This window comes from Sycon ciliatum, chromosome 7 (genome assembly GCF_964019385.1).
Source record: "Sycon ciliatum chromosome 7, ocSycCili1.1, whole genome shotgun sequence".
Lineage (NCBI taxonomy): Eukaryota > Metazoa > Porifera > Calcarea > Leucosolenida > Sycettidae > Sycon > Sycon ciliatum.
Window position 1 is genome coordinate 19,068,209 of NC_088649.1, and position 14,605 is coordinate 19,082,813.

The 14,605-nt window shown below is 46.0% G+C and overlaps 1 protein-coding gene across 3 annotated transcripts in view; it reads right to left on the reverse strand.

The window, feature by feature from the left end:
• The window catches only part of LOC135821161 (tripartite motif-containing protein 2-like), a 274,795-nt gene that overhangs the window by 191,749 nt on the left and 68,441 nt on the right, over nucleotides 1-14,605 (reverse strand). Inside the window, exons 6-7 of one of the 3 annotated variants that reach the window (XM_065334228.1) lie at nucleotides 12,813-12,893; nucleotides 7,487-7,621 (exon numbers count right to left, since the gene is read on the reverse strand). The exons of 1 other annotated variant lie outside the window; for it this stretch is intronic. In XM_065334228.1, the coding sequence (XP_065190300.1) occupies nucleotides 7,487-7,621; nucleotides 12,813-12,893 (216 nt within the window). The remainder of the gene's footprint in view (nucleotides 1-7,486; nucleotides 7,622-12,812; nucleotides 12,894-14,605) is intronic. One more of the 3 variants, XM_065334229.1, reaches the window with a different exon arrangement.

The window sequence follows — 14,605 nt, forward strand, 5'->3', positions numbered from 1 at the left end:
CTGACCGGCCGTTCAAGAGTTATGGCCGAACATGTGCCCTTGCAAGGAAAGATTTTTTTGTTGCACGCTGTCATTTGTTGGCAGCACTGTATTTGAATGTGAGCAGACCGTGCGCAACTTGTCGTATCATGGAAACACGTGAAAGTGTGCAGAATTTTGCTCCAAGTCCAAAAATCAGGTTTTTGAGCCACGTATTGGGCTGCACGGCGGCGGGCGAAGCGGGCGAAGCCCGCCGCCGTGCAGCAGGACTTTTGCCAGCACCCTCGTGACGTTGCAGATATGTGGCTTGATTATTGTAGTTGACGTTGATTTAGTGACTTTGGCAAGTTTGAGTCGTGTCAAGAAGTCAGGTAGGATTCAGTACTAGGCAGTAGTGAAACGTGAGTGGTAGTCTTTGCCGGTTTCTGAGGGTATCCTGGATTTGGTGTGCAGCGCTGTGGAAATGGCTTGCTGTGGAGGTCCCAGCACTGGATGTTGTATCAAAGGTACGACCTCGTAGCACGTGCTAAACCTAAAAAAAATCAAAAATTGACTTGGGTCTGTGGGAGTGTGTGAGAGAACGCCCACTCGTTCCGTTGTGACAGATTCCAGGGCCTCGTTGAGGGGCCCTACCCCATCACCCATGGCTGCTTCTGGACTTGTTCTAGGTTTGAGTCCCGCGCACGAACAGAATGAGCACGAAAATGTGAAAAAGTTGTAAATGCATTTGTTTGGCTCCTGGGTGGCTCGCACACCGTGGCACTATGCCGGAAATTTGAGTTTTTCCGGCCTGGAAAGCCTGTCAGTGAGGCGCAAGAACTTGTAAAACATGTCCTGAGGGCCAGCATAGTGGCAGGAGTGTGTGGTCAAAATTTCACTCAAATCCATTGAGAAACACCAAAGTTACGGTCAATTGAATGCCATATGAAATTTATGGGTAGGCTGCCCCCTTAAGGGTCCGGCGGATTCTGCCGGCAGAAAAATTGGCAGAATTCGGTATTTTTTCTGGTAAGTTTCATGCATGTTTGGTATGTGGATAAAAAAATGGAGCAGAATTCGAGGAATTGCCCGCCATAAGGTTTGTATGGTTCTGCCGATTTCACTGCTTTTCGAGCAGAATCTGCCACCTTTTCGAGCAGAATCCGCCGGTCCCTAGACCATTTGGAATTCTCCAAATCAAAATCCTCAGCAGCGGCAATGTCGTTGTCAACCTGAGCAACCGGTTCCTCTTCAACCTGGACAACAGGTTCCGCTTCAACAGGACCGCGTGCCGGTTCTTCGTCAAGTCCCTCATTGTCCGATTCCCCTGGCCCAGCTGCAACAGGAATGGCTTCGTCGCCTCGCCTCATTTCAGGGTTCGCATTCCTCCGAAAAAGTTCGCTGATAGTGAGCTGGCCAGACGCTTTCCTTCTTCGAGAAGATGACATTTTTAAAGGAAACAGCTCCAAAGACTCTCCAAGTGTGGTGACCTGACTAACTTACTTGCGACCACACTGAATTATTTATTTCTTCTGTTTCAACCAAACACCTAGCATGCCGCGTGCATGCAGTTTATTAGTAGATTCTACCAGCACCACACTTTTCATAACCAGCAGTTCACAAAAAACCAAGGTCAAATTTTTTAGGGGGGTGCACATGCCCCGTGCCCCTCACGGGTGACGCCCCTGCAAACAGTGATGCGTACACACTCACAGTTGTGACCAGCGTGACCGCGCGTGGGAGTCAAGTGCCCTACTCAAGTGCATGCATGCTTGGCTCGCGTGCATGCTCAGTAGATCTGCAGCTAGTGTGATGCACTGCATGTACAGTGCAGCATGCATTCAAGTAGTTTCACGGTCATTTTTGTATAGGAGACAATGTCGGCTATTTTGAAACAGCAATGACAGCTTCATCCACAAACGCTGGGCGTGGGGAATGTCTTTGGCGAATGAGAGCTGTTGCATTGGCTAGCTGTACATTCCAGGAAGCGGGAATGTGCTGGATATCGATACTAAACACCCGTTCATCGCGGTGGTGAGTCTGAGCAGACCCCGAGGTACGACAGCTTTGGATACTAAATGTGTACAGTGCGTATGGTGAAACAAGTCGACACTGGTTTCCAGCGAAATGTTGTTATCTATGTACAATATCCACCAATATACTTTATCTAGGGCCCAAAGGCTATCCAATTCACAAGGATTGGTGGCCTCACTATTTTTCGTTATCTCCGTGTTTTGGGTTGAAATCTGAACATAAAAAGTAGCACTGATGACGTCATTCTGATCATAATTGAAATTTAATACATGTATAGGAAATAGATGACGACTAACCCAATGTATCGACACAGAAAATTTGGTTGAAAAATATTAATGTTTGCCAAAGTTATTACCAACACAGTTGGAATCCTGATAATTCGAACCTCAAAATGCCAGGAAAAAACTTCTAATTATCCGGACATTCTAATTATCCAAACATGAACCCACAACACAAAAATGTATGTCAAAACGCTCAATGGTCACGCATAGTTGCGCTATGGACCTTAGACACATATTTCACGGATACTGAGCTGACCGGCACAGCCTGCTCATGCAAACTGAACTGACCGGTACAATGTACAGTGAACTTCGAATTACACTTTGCTAACTTCGAATTATCAGCACAAATCCCACACATTTTCCATGTAAGTGGAATCTGTGGGACTTCTAATGAACCGGACATATCCAGTTCAAGGTTCGAATTATCAGAAAAGTTTATGTTGGAATCGTATCGATAGAAATCGGTCCTGGAAAAACTTCTAATTAAAGGGGAAGTTAAGGCAAAAATTAAAATTTCACCAGTTGTAACTTAGTCTTCAGGGTGCTGAGTCGAATGGTCGTGGTCTGAGGAAGCTGAGACGCTCCCTTCCTACTTGAATCCCAATCGAACTCGCGCACTTCCACCGAAACTGGGTGACTGCGCCCTACTAGATGGGGATTTGTATGCAAAATGTCACTAAAAGCGCCATTTCGTTCTTATAAAAGCACGGATGACCGCGATTGGCCCATATGTTGTAGTCTTTTGGACGCTGAGTCGACTGGTTTTGGTCCAAAAGGCTGCGATGCAGCGTTCCTTCTTTATTCCCAATCGAACATGGTTGAACAAGTGGTCACGTGCTTCTGCGTACGCCAGTCACCTGGTCACCGTGCCTGCAGGGTACAACTTACTAGCCTGTTTGAACTTTTTTGGGTGCAGTCCTGTCACTCGAGTTGAATCTTGGTGTGAAAGTTGTCGCCTGCTGGCGTGGTGACCAGGTGATTTGGGCACCCAGGAGCACGTGACCGCTTGTTCAACCATGTTCGATTGGGAATAAAGGAGGAACGCTGCATCGCAGCCTTTTCGGACCAAAACCAATCATAGCTTTAGTTATACCGAGAGGGCTGCGCTTGCGCAGGGTGTGGTTCTCTCAATGGCAGTGTTGCAATGTGGTGAAGAGAAAATATTCAAATTTGTTTATTTCTAGAAAGCATGGAACACTTTTTACGAGACATGTCCTGGGTGGTAGTGGACACAGTTAACTGTCCTGCAGTGCATGGTTCAGAAAAATAGACGCCGTTAATGGTTCCCGCTATGGCCCTTGAAGTTTGGCTATCTTAGCGATGCAATTTAGTGATATTTGGAGATGATGGCCATTGCTTTCCTGGATATAGACATGGCTCTATGTGGTGGTGATGTGAAGATTACTCAGGTGAGGTAATAATGGCATGGTGGTGGTTTGTTCTGAGCTCAATCGTGTACGATGTAACAGCTCTCGTTTTTGGACCCAATATTCAGTCGTATTTTGGGCCTATTTAGAGGTGGTCCCCAGTTCCAAGGTGTCCGTCAGTTATGCAACGAGTCCTTTTGCATGGTTGTTGTAGACCCCAAAGGAAACCTACTTGCAAAATTTGAGCGAAATCGGAGTTATGGCCAAGCCCAGCTTTTCTGGATTTCTCAGACATGCTCTCTTAAGCGCGTCCTCATTATTGCGATATTAAAATTGTTGCCTCCTTGCCGAATATCAGAAATTCTTACCACTGTTTCTTAGTAGGGCTGAAACGATATGATCGTTAACCGTTTGCTAATCGCTAAGGAAATTATCGTTATATCGTTAGCTGTCACTAACGATATAACAATACTACTGAACAATGTACATGTAGGTGCACGTGTGTGAGGTGCCAGAACGCGATTAATTAACAGTGCTGTGAGTGCTGCAGCACTGTGCTACTGTGTGTACGGGGTCCAAACCACGCTGTGCACTGGCATGGCACATGTCCACTATATATACTACTACATTGTACACTGGTGGTAGACAGTTACTGTAGAGTTTGTGCGTACACTGATCCAGCAAGCGCGCGTACTACATCATGTACACTACTACTAGCTCTGTCCAGCCGCGTTCGGCTATGACAGTTTGGACTGAAGTCAGTTACAGCTGCTGATGCGTACCGGTGCTTGAACTTGAAAGTGGCTGTGGTGAACTGTTACTGTCGTTGTTTTTTGTCGGGAAGAAAGTCACAGTGTGTCCCAAGGTTGTATTTTCTGTCTTTGGGCAGGACAAGGTTACGCGAGGTAGCGGCAGAAGGGATGTCGGCAAAAGTTCCTAGAACAAAACGGTAGCCAGTACAGGCATATTTCGTAGAGGTTGGTGGATCGGTAAAGTGTAATTTGTGCAGTCAAACGCTCGTGCGAACAAGTGGCACAACGAACTTGTTCTAGCACTTGAAAACACATCATAAGGAGTAGCATGCTCTTATTGCTGGAGGTAAAACACCAGAGGTGTCAGCAACTACCTCTTGCGGAACGAAGTCTGTCTCGTCGGTTTTTTTTTCAGCAAGCTCAGCCAGGACCTGAGATTCGAGCCGTGCTGGTGTGATCACAGAACACATCCTCGACTGGGTTTTTGGTTCACTGCGACCACTATCTGTCGTAGCCGACGTTGAGTTTGTCGAACTCCTGAAGTTGCTGGAGACCGAATACAAGATTCCGTCGCGGACGCATCTCGCCAAGCTACTCGACAAGCGGCATTCGCTCTGGAAGTCCGAGTTGAAGGCGTTGATTCGGTCCGACGGCATGGCGGGCGTTTCTTTGACAACTGATGGCTGGACGTCCACAGTGACGCAGTCATTCGTCACGCACACTGTTCACTTCGTCAACGGCAAATGGACGTTGGTGAATGGTGTGCTTGAAACAGCAATATTCAGTGAAAGCCACACTGCGGAGAAGCTGGCTCTTCGTGCGCAATATGTGGTACGCAGATTCGGCATCAAGGTGGAGCAGCTAGTTGCCCTCAGCCATGATGAGGTCCGGAATATGGTGGCTGCGAGTCGTATCCTGGCTGCAGAGAACGGGTGGGAGAGTAACGTCTGCATTGGTTACCGCCTTCAGGCTGCAATTCGGTATGCCCTTGACTTGGATGTCGTAGCGAAATTGCTGTCCCGGTGAAGAAAGCTTGTTGGGCATTTCAAGCACTCCTGTCTGGCTGCGGAAGCGCTGGAAAGCAAGCAGCGCCAGCTGAATGCTGATGCACAGCCACTGAAGGTAATCCAGGACATGCTGTAGTGTCTGCTGCACTTGACCCGCGTTTCCGGTGCCTCCAGTTTCTGGATGACGATAAAGCATCTGCAGCAAAAGATCACGTGAAGTCATTGCTTGCAGAGAGTGCGGCCGTGACCAGCGCAAGTGAGCCACCTCGCAAGAAGGCATGCACGCCGTCTCGTGAACTGTCTCGCCTGTTTGGTCGCAGTCAACCAAGCAAAGACGTCCCATCCACCACCAATGATGATGCTGAAACTCAGCTCAGAGACAGGGAAGTGTAGTTGTTCTTCGTGGAAGATGATCTGGATGTAGATGACAGGCCCCTGGAGTGGTGGAGAAAGAATAAGCACCGCTTTCCTGGTGTCTCCACTCTCGCCAGGAGATACCTCTCTGTGCCCACGACGTCAGTGCCATCTGAGAGAATCTTCTCTGCTGCTGGTTGGCTGGTGACCAATCTCCGCAATGGCTTGTCCCCTGCTCACATCGACGCGTCCATCTTCCTGTCCATCAACAGCGTATTGCCTGGGGCTCGCTACCAGAATACTAGCTCAGGATCGAATTCATTGAGCTTGGCCGAGGAGCTGGAGGAAGAGGAACTGAGTCTTCCGGAGTTGCCATCACTGTCTGCAGAGTGACGATGACGAGTACGATAAGTTCTCAGGACAAGAGTCAGAAATCAGAATGCACTGTTTGGTTATCCTGACTTATCCATGAATTCAATATGGTTATATTGTTTAAGTAAACAGCTTCCTCTGAGACAAAAATGCGATAATACTCATAAAAAGAAGGCTTGAAAGTATGCTTGTCAAGACAAAAACTTTCAAGATGTTTGTAACAAGCCTGAAGTGTGTCCTTTTTATGAGTGTCATATCGTTTGTTAAGCTATACGTGTTATCGTAAAGCAGCTTTTGAATATCCTTTCAGCCCTATTTCTCAGTATTCCTTTCTAGGAACATACAGTATTATTATATTCCCTAAATCTAGTTTAACCCTTTGAAGCCCGCTGGGTTTTCTGATTTCCCGGGCACTCGCACAGCGCTGCACGCAACCACGGATGGTCGATTTCAAAATTTCATAATTTACTCACCAGCAATTAGCCCTTTCCCAAAGGTGCTCGCCTTTTTCCCCCTTTTTGGCCTTTTTGGAAAAGCCCGTTTCTTTCGCCCTTTATTGCGTTTTTATGTGAATATCGCCCTTTTTGAGCTTTTTTCGGTGATAAAGTGCTAAAATCTGTTTGCTCATGCGTGCAATCACAGTTTCCGAGTGCTCGATGGGCGCCCCGGGCCTTGGTACGCCGCTTTTTTTTTGGGGGGGGGCAACAAGTTGGTGAAGCTTGTACCCGGTGTACAATGCTGTAAAAGGTGGGTTTTTTGAACTTTACTTCCTGTTTTGCCCTTCGTGGACCCATAAATGGAAGAGTGCGTATTCATTTCTCAGCTTGGGTTCATATCTGAACATGTATCATGGCTATGCTTCACTGAAAAAAGAGCACTTTTTGCCTGTTTTCACTGAAAAAAGAGTACTTTTTAAGCATATTTTGAGGGACGCGAAAAGCTCTAAGTGCGAATTAAAAAAGCACCTTTGGGAAAGGGCTACCAGCAATGGAGTTTCATTATCTGGAGCTCCCTGAAAAGCTTGTGATCGTCTCCATCCAAAGATAAAGACTAGACATCTTCAAATGCAGAGAATTTGAATACTAATCACACGTGACGTCATCAAAACCATCAAAAGAGGAGACAAACTTGGCCCTCCCTGGCTTTATATATCGACTTTTTGGGTTTAGTTTTCGCAAATCCCCATTCCTTGGGGGCCAAATAAGGCCCCCATGAAGAGAACGCTACACCGAAAACATTCCCGGAGTGCTCCATTAAATATTTGGTAGACAATTGAACTGGATTAATTCAAGCAGGCCACTGAAAAGTTTCCAAAATGGAAGAAACCCTATGATAAAGGCAGTGTGTATACTGTGTAGTACCTGAGTCAAAACTGCATTGCTCTCCTCCATTGCTGCGATCATCTCATTTTTCAAGTCAAGTACAGACTGTGTTGAATCTTGACGAACGGCATCAAGTTCACCTTTAGTTGCAACAGACTTCAACTGCTCTTCATGCTGTGGTGAAAAGAAGCAATTCACATTATGGGCCACAATCAGCTCCTCCAGAAAACAGTTTGCTGGGACCTTACATGACCTCTTTAAGGTGGTACAGGGCACCAAAGTAGTCTAACAGTCACCAAAGCACCGTTTTTAAAATATATACTTTGAAATAGAAAATGACAGTTTTCGCACAGTCTGACACACAGACAAACTTAGTGGCTTTTGTGGAGGAGCACAATACGAAGGAACTAAAGTTGATGACACAGACTTGAGCATGTCAACGACATCAGTTCCAAGTCATGGACCAAGTTCTTCCTGGAAAGCACCATGATCCACTCGGTGGCGTTGCACTTGCATACTCTTTCGATTCTGGCAGTGACATCTTTGGTTGTCACCTGCGCTTCCGAGGGTGTGTCAGACGACGACTGTTGAGAGCTGAACGGCACATAACGTCGTAAAGCAGTTCGTGCTCTAATGTACTCGCCCGCAACTTGTGCCTCTTAGCCTACTGTGGACGACGGGGGAGATTCAGCTTCGCTGTCGACATCAATATCTCTGAGATCCCCAAAATTTGTCATCATCGCTCTGCAGACCCGCCGCCACGGACTTGCTGACACCTGACCAAACCGGCGCCATGCACAGCAATGATCTGGCCCTGCGAGCAGCCATAGTATCACTAGATGCAGACATTGACTTGTATTTGCGAGTGGGCTAATTCAACTATTTTTTAGACCGCCAAACAAGTAGTTGAACAATATTTTAAAAGATGGTCGCCGTCCACCGCTCGTCCCGGTTCATGACTGAAGCGCAGCGTGAACACACTCGACAAAATATTTTGTCATTCCGTCGTTTCTCAACTTTTTTTCAAAACGCAAAGACATGTTTAGCCGATCGCGGCCCAAATGCATACACACGCACGTGCACACAAACACGCACAGAGACACACACACACAAACACACACAAACACACACACACTAACACAACTAACTACAAATACTGCACCCAAACCCAGGCTTTTACAACTCCTTTCTCCACCTCTCTCCTCTTACCTCCTTTCTCTCTCATCTGCTTCTTTTGTCCCATTCTTCCCTCTTTCTCTCTATCCCCGTATCTCCTTTCTCTCTCACTTGCTTCTTTGGTCCCATTCTTTCCTCTTTCTTTCTATCCCCTTATCTCCTTTGCCCGCCGTCTCAGTGGCTCAGGTAGAATTATGACACTTTTCTGGTGCCGCAGTACTTCAAGATCAGCGCTGCAACTCGCCATCGTGATAATGCGGCTTACGTCATGTTACCAAGGAAAACATGGCGTTTGGCCGTGTTCACCGCACTCGAGCGCTCAGCTTTTTTTCAAAACATTGTTTTGAAAAATACTTCCAGTCTCTTGCAGCACTTGGATTGGAGGCCAGTCACATCGAGTATGTTTATCATGGCCATTGTCTTGTGTCGTTTTGAGTTCAAATAGCTTTCTCTGATGAAGGATTCAAAATATCATGACATTCTCTTTTATCGTGGGCATGAAGCTCCCCACTCGCAGTGGGGATGACAACGGACGGAATAAATGTGTTGAGTCGCGAGCAGGAGTTCTGCTGACAAACGTGATTAGCTCGGCGCGACTTGAGGCACGTGAGGACTCCAGTTCTAGTCGGGCAATACCCCATGGACACATCTAGCTCGAAGTGCAGAGTCGATTGAGCAAAAATTACCAAGATCACAAAAAAGGCTTGTTTGCTTCCACAAAATGTTTTAGTAGCCGAGTCCATGCACTGAAAACTGCATTTGTTTTGTTTCTGTACATACGTGTAAAGACAGTACATCAGTACATAGTGCACTTGCATTGCAAGTCACAACGACACGGGCACAGACAAAAGATTTCAAACAGCAGGGCGTCACCGGACCCCTTCACAGGGGGGTGCACAGGAATTTGTACTCCTGGTTGTAGGGATCACGTCTTGAAAGGATTTGTGATTTTGATGTTGTTATTTTCTTGTCTTTCTCTGTGATTTGTCATTTATCTTTCTTTTTCTTTTCTTTTTTGTCTTGTTCAACTTCTGCCCATGGCGTCCTTCTTGGCAGCGAGCACCTTCTCATAACAGTTGTCATGGTGATGACTATGTTACAGCTGACGAGCTGAGTGAAGTGCCATGGGCAGAAGTTGAAAAAAGGCAAAAAAGAAAAGAACAAAAGAAAAAAGAAAGATATATGACAAATCACAGAGAAAGACAAGAAAATAAGTAAATAACAACGCGACGTGAGAAAAACAGGAAACAATTTGCACAGGAATTTTGCCCGGTGATGATAGCATGGCATCAATAACAAACTCGAAAGCATAATTACATTAATATTAATAGCATTGCAGCATACAATAATAATGTGTGGACCATTTAAGGGTCCGGCGGATTCTGCCGGCAGAAAAATTGGCAGAACTCGGTATTTTTTCTGGTAAGGTTCATGCATGTTTGGTATGTGGATAAAAAAATGGAGCAGAATTCGAGGAATTGCCCGCCATAAGGTTTGTATGGTTCTGCCGATTTCACTGCTTTTCGAGCAGAATCTGCCACCTTTTCGAGCAGAATCCGCCGGTCCCTAGACCATTTGGAATTCTCCAAATCAAAATCCTCAGCAGCGGCAATGTCGTTGTCAACCTGGACAACCGGTTCCTCTTCAACCTGGACAACAGGTTTCGCTTCAACAGGACTGCGTGCCGGTTCTTCGTCAAGTCCCTAATCGTCCGATTCCCCTGGCCCAGCTGCAACAGGAAGGGCTTCGTCGCCTTGCCTCACTTCAGGGTTCGCATTCCTCCGAAAAAGTTCGCTGATAGTGAGCTGGCCAGACGCTTTCCTTTTTCGAGAAGATGGCATTTTGAGAGGAAACAACTCCAAAGACTCTTCAAGTGTGGTGACCTGACTAACTTACTTGCGACCACACTGAATTATTTATTTCTTCTGTTTCAAACAAACACCTAGCACGCCGCGTGCATGCAGTTTATTAGTAGATTATACCAGCACTACACTTTTCATAACCAGGAGTTCACAAAAAAACAGGGTCAAATTTTTTAGGGGGGTGCACGTGCCCCGTGCCCCTCACGGGTGACGCCCCTGCAAACAGTGATGCGTACACACTCACAGTTGTGACCAGCGTGACCGCGCGTGGGAGTCAAGTGCCCTACTCAAGTGCATGCATGCTTGGCTCGCGTGCATGCTCGGTAGATCTGCAGCTAGTGTGATGCACTGCATGTACAGTGCAGCATGCATTCAAGTAGTTTCACGGTCATTTTTGTATAGAAGACAATGTCGGCTATTTTGAAACAGCAATGACAGCTTCATCCACAAACGCTGGGCGTGGGGAATGTCTTTGGCGAATGAGAGCTGTTGCATTGGCTAGCTGTACATCCCAGCAAGTGGGAATGTGCTGGATATCGATACTAAACACCCGTTCATCGTGGTGGTGAGTCTGAGCAGACCCCGAGGTACGACAGCTTTGTATGTTAAATGTGTACAGTGCGTATGGTGAAACAAGTCAACACTGGTTTCCAGCGAAATGTTGTTATCTATGTACAATATCCACCAATATACTTTATCTAGGGCCCAAAGGCTATCCAATTCACAAGGATTGGTGGCCTCACTATTTTTCGTTATCTCCGTGTTTTGGGTTGAAATCTGAACATAAAAAGTAGCACTGATGACGTCATTCTGATCATAATTGAAATTTAATACATGTATAGGAAATATATGACGACTAACCCAATGTATCGACACAGAAAATTTGGTTGAAAAATATTAATGTTTGCCAAAGTTATTACCAACACAGTTGGAATCCTGATAATTCGAACCTCAAAATGCCAGGAAAAAACTTCTAATTATCCGGACATTCTATTTATCTAAACATGAACCCACAACACAAAATGTATGTCAAAACGCTCAATGGTCACGCATAGTTGCGCTATGGACCTTAGACACATATTTCACGGATACTGAGCTGACCGGCACAGCCTGCTCATGCAAACTGAACTGACCAGTACAGTGTACAGTGAACTTCGAATTACACTTTGCTAACTTCCAATTATCAGCACAAATCCCACACATTTTCCATGTAAGTGGAATCTGTGGGACTTCTAATGAACCGGACATATCCAGTTCAAGGTTCGAATTATCAGAAAAGTTTATGTTGGAATCGTATTGATAGAAATCGGTCCTGGAAAAACTTCTAATTAAGCGGTATGTTCGAATTAAGCCATATTCGAATTATCAGGATTCCACCTGTACAAGTTTTGTACACACATGATCACCTTATTATACCTGAGTAAGAGCCCCTCTTGGATAGCCATGCTGGGACCCACAGTTATTTGGGAACTTGTGGCCTGGCACGAGGGAAGAATGGACTCTGCAAAAGGGATATTCGTGCTTTGACCCCTTAGGTGGTGGGTCTGATTTTCTTACCGCCGACCACTTTAGCAGTTGCCTCTGTGTCTTGATCCTTGGGGGTGGTGGCGTTCCTATGGATATGGAAAACTTGGCATCCAGCCGAGTCTCACATGAACCGTGTTTTTGGAACAGTACCACCTAAACATTTTTTTACTTGGCAGTGCTGCGTAAGCCAGGCGTGAATTACACCCAGAAGTACGGCACTACAATCTCTCTATTTCAACCCGGGTCAAGCGCCGTGCGTCGTGTACACAATCCAGTCAATCTGTGTTCGTTGTGGGTTGAAATCTGCCTGGGTCGAAATTAACCCGGGTTTAAAACTCTCAGGTCAACGCAGCTATAGAAACCCCCATGTTCTGAGTGAGTACTGGAGTGTTCCATTCCAGTACCCTGCTTACTTTCTCCTTTACTTGGTCTCCCTCTCCTGCCCCCTCCCCTTGTTCCCTTGCCCCCCCCCCCCCTTGCACCCATTGCCCCCTTGCTCCCCTTGCCCCCCCCCCTTGCTCCCTTTGCCCTCACCTTGCCGCCTTGCTCCCCCTGCACCCATTGCCTCTTGCCCCCTTGCCCTACCTTGCCCCCTCCCCATATGCCTTCCTCGCCCCATCTGTATCTGTATCTGGAAGGACCCCCTTTCTTCTCTTCCCCGCTATGTCAGCGTCGCTTCTCCCAATTACCCAACTTTAAGAACATCAAGTGTGGTACTGCTCCAATGTGGCAAGTTGCAGTGAGTTGCAGTGAAAGACATCCTCGAGTTAAACAGTGTCATTTCTGCCCACTGTACCCACCAGTTTCTGAACAGATCTGCTAAGTCTGGTACTCTCCGTGCGAACTACAGTCACGTCCTTCTTGCAAGCAGCTTGGCTTTTCTGTAGGTCAAGAAATAGAATAGGAATGCAAGAAACAAATTGACAATTACTATGAAACTCAACTGCTGAGTAAATCATTAATAATTAAAGATATCAAAATCGAACATTTCGACGTCACCATGATACTGCTGTATAATCTTGTGAGAGAAAAGAACAGACAGTACATGGCAATAAATCAATGGATGTGGTCGAATGTCGCTGGTCATAAAACAAATCTGAACTTTGATAAATCTTCAGGAAAAGAATACTTCTATGAATGCCGAGAGTAAACTACGTCTCTTCACCGGATGTAGACGAGTAGCTTACACCTTGTGACAAGTTCATCACAAAGTGACAGAAGGGGTGTTTGCAGGTTTACAACAGTGTCCACCTTTCCTGATGTTTAGTAGGACTGTCTGTGTACAACTTCAGCATGCACGCATGACACACATCACTGGAGGAAATGACAGCTATGCTGCAGCAGATGCCATGGCAAATTGTGCTGGAATAGCACAATTCAACAGCTAGAAAGTCTGAAGAACTGACCATCACCACTCAGTCTGGTCTACACCTCAAAGCCATTCAATATGGGGTGTTTTCAGGGCAGTGAATCCCTTCTTGTTGGTCTTCATTTCCACACTGCACATCAAACTACATACTAAGGAATGCACTGGTTGTTGCTAATCACCCAGGAGAGAATGAAAGGAACGTTAAAGAGAGACTAAGAAAGAAAAGATAGATGTGCACGACCATAATCATCGGGGATTGAACCCGCAGCCTCTCGACTGGAAATCGACTGCACACACAAACACACATGCACACACTCAAGCATGTAGACAAACACATTCACACACACACACACACACACACACACACACACACACACACACCAGTGGCGTGTCCAGGATTTGGCTGAGGGGGGGGGGGGGGGGGTTGCGGCCGGGATCAAGGCGGGATGGGGTGGGGGTAGATGACATCATGCTACTGTCCCAGGTCAGCCATTTTGAAAACCAATGTCAAGAAGCTCCTCCTGTAGCCCCTTCTTCAGCAGTTATTCACCCGAACCGCCCCAGAGACTGTTCCGGAGGATCAGCGCACCACACGGGGACAAGTGTCGAACTTGCTTCAAGTTCCCTTTCTCTGTGGGCCTGCGGTACGATCGAGCATGATGTTTTGGGGAAGCATTCTCTGGAACGCTCTCCCCTCTGATTTTAGAGTGATACGTGTCCCTGGTCCCTTCCGTAAAGCTCTTTCTGCCATTGATATACTTACTTTGTCCTCGTTAAACTTTTATTATCTGCCATAAATTCCAACCTTCTCATCTATCAATTATTTGTGCATGTATGTCTATAAAATCAACCACGTGTTCCTGACTCCATGAGATTGTCTTTCTATTCTTTGACTCCATGAAATTATTATCTTTCTATTTCTGACTCCATGAAATTGTTCTTGATATAAATTTTCCCTTTCTTCTTTTGGTCCTTTCTGTCTTATAAGTTATATTATTATTATCAAATAATCTACGTGGAGATAAAAGTTTATTAATAGCAATGAAAAGTATGAATGCCGCAGACATCACCACGCAACATGACAATTTGTTCAAGGTTTGGTTTTGTGTGTTTCCAAAATCGATTTTCACGTTCCGATCATCAGTGGAAATACGGAACTAAAGAGATCAAGGGAAAAACAAAGGTTAAAAATCCAAAGAAGTGTGACACATGACGGGTAACTTG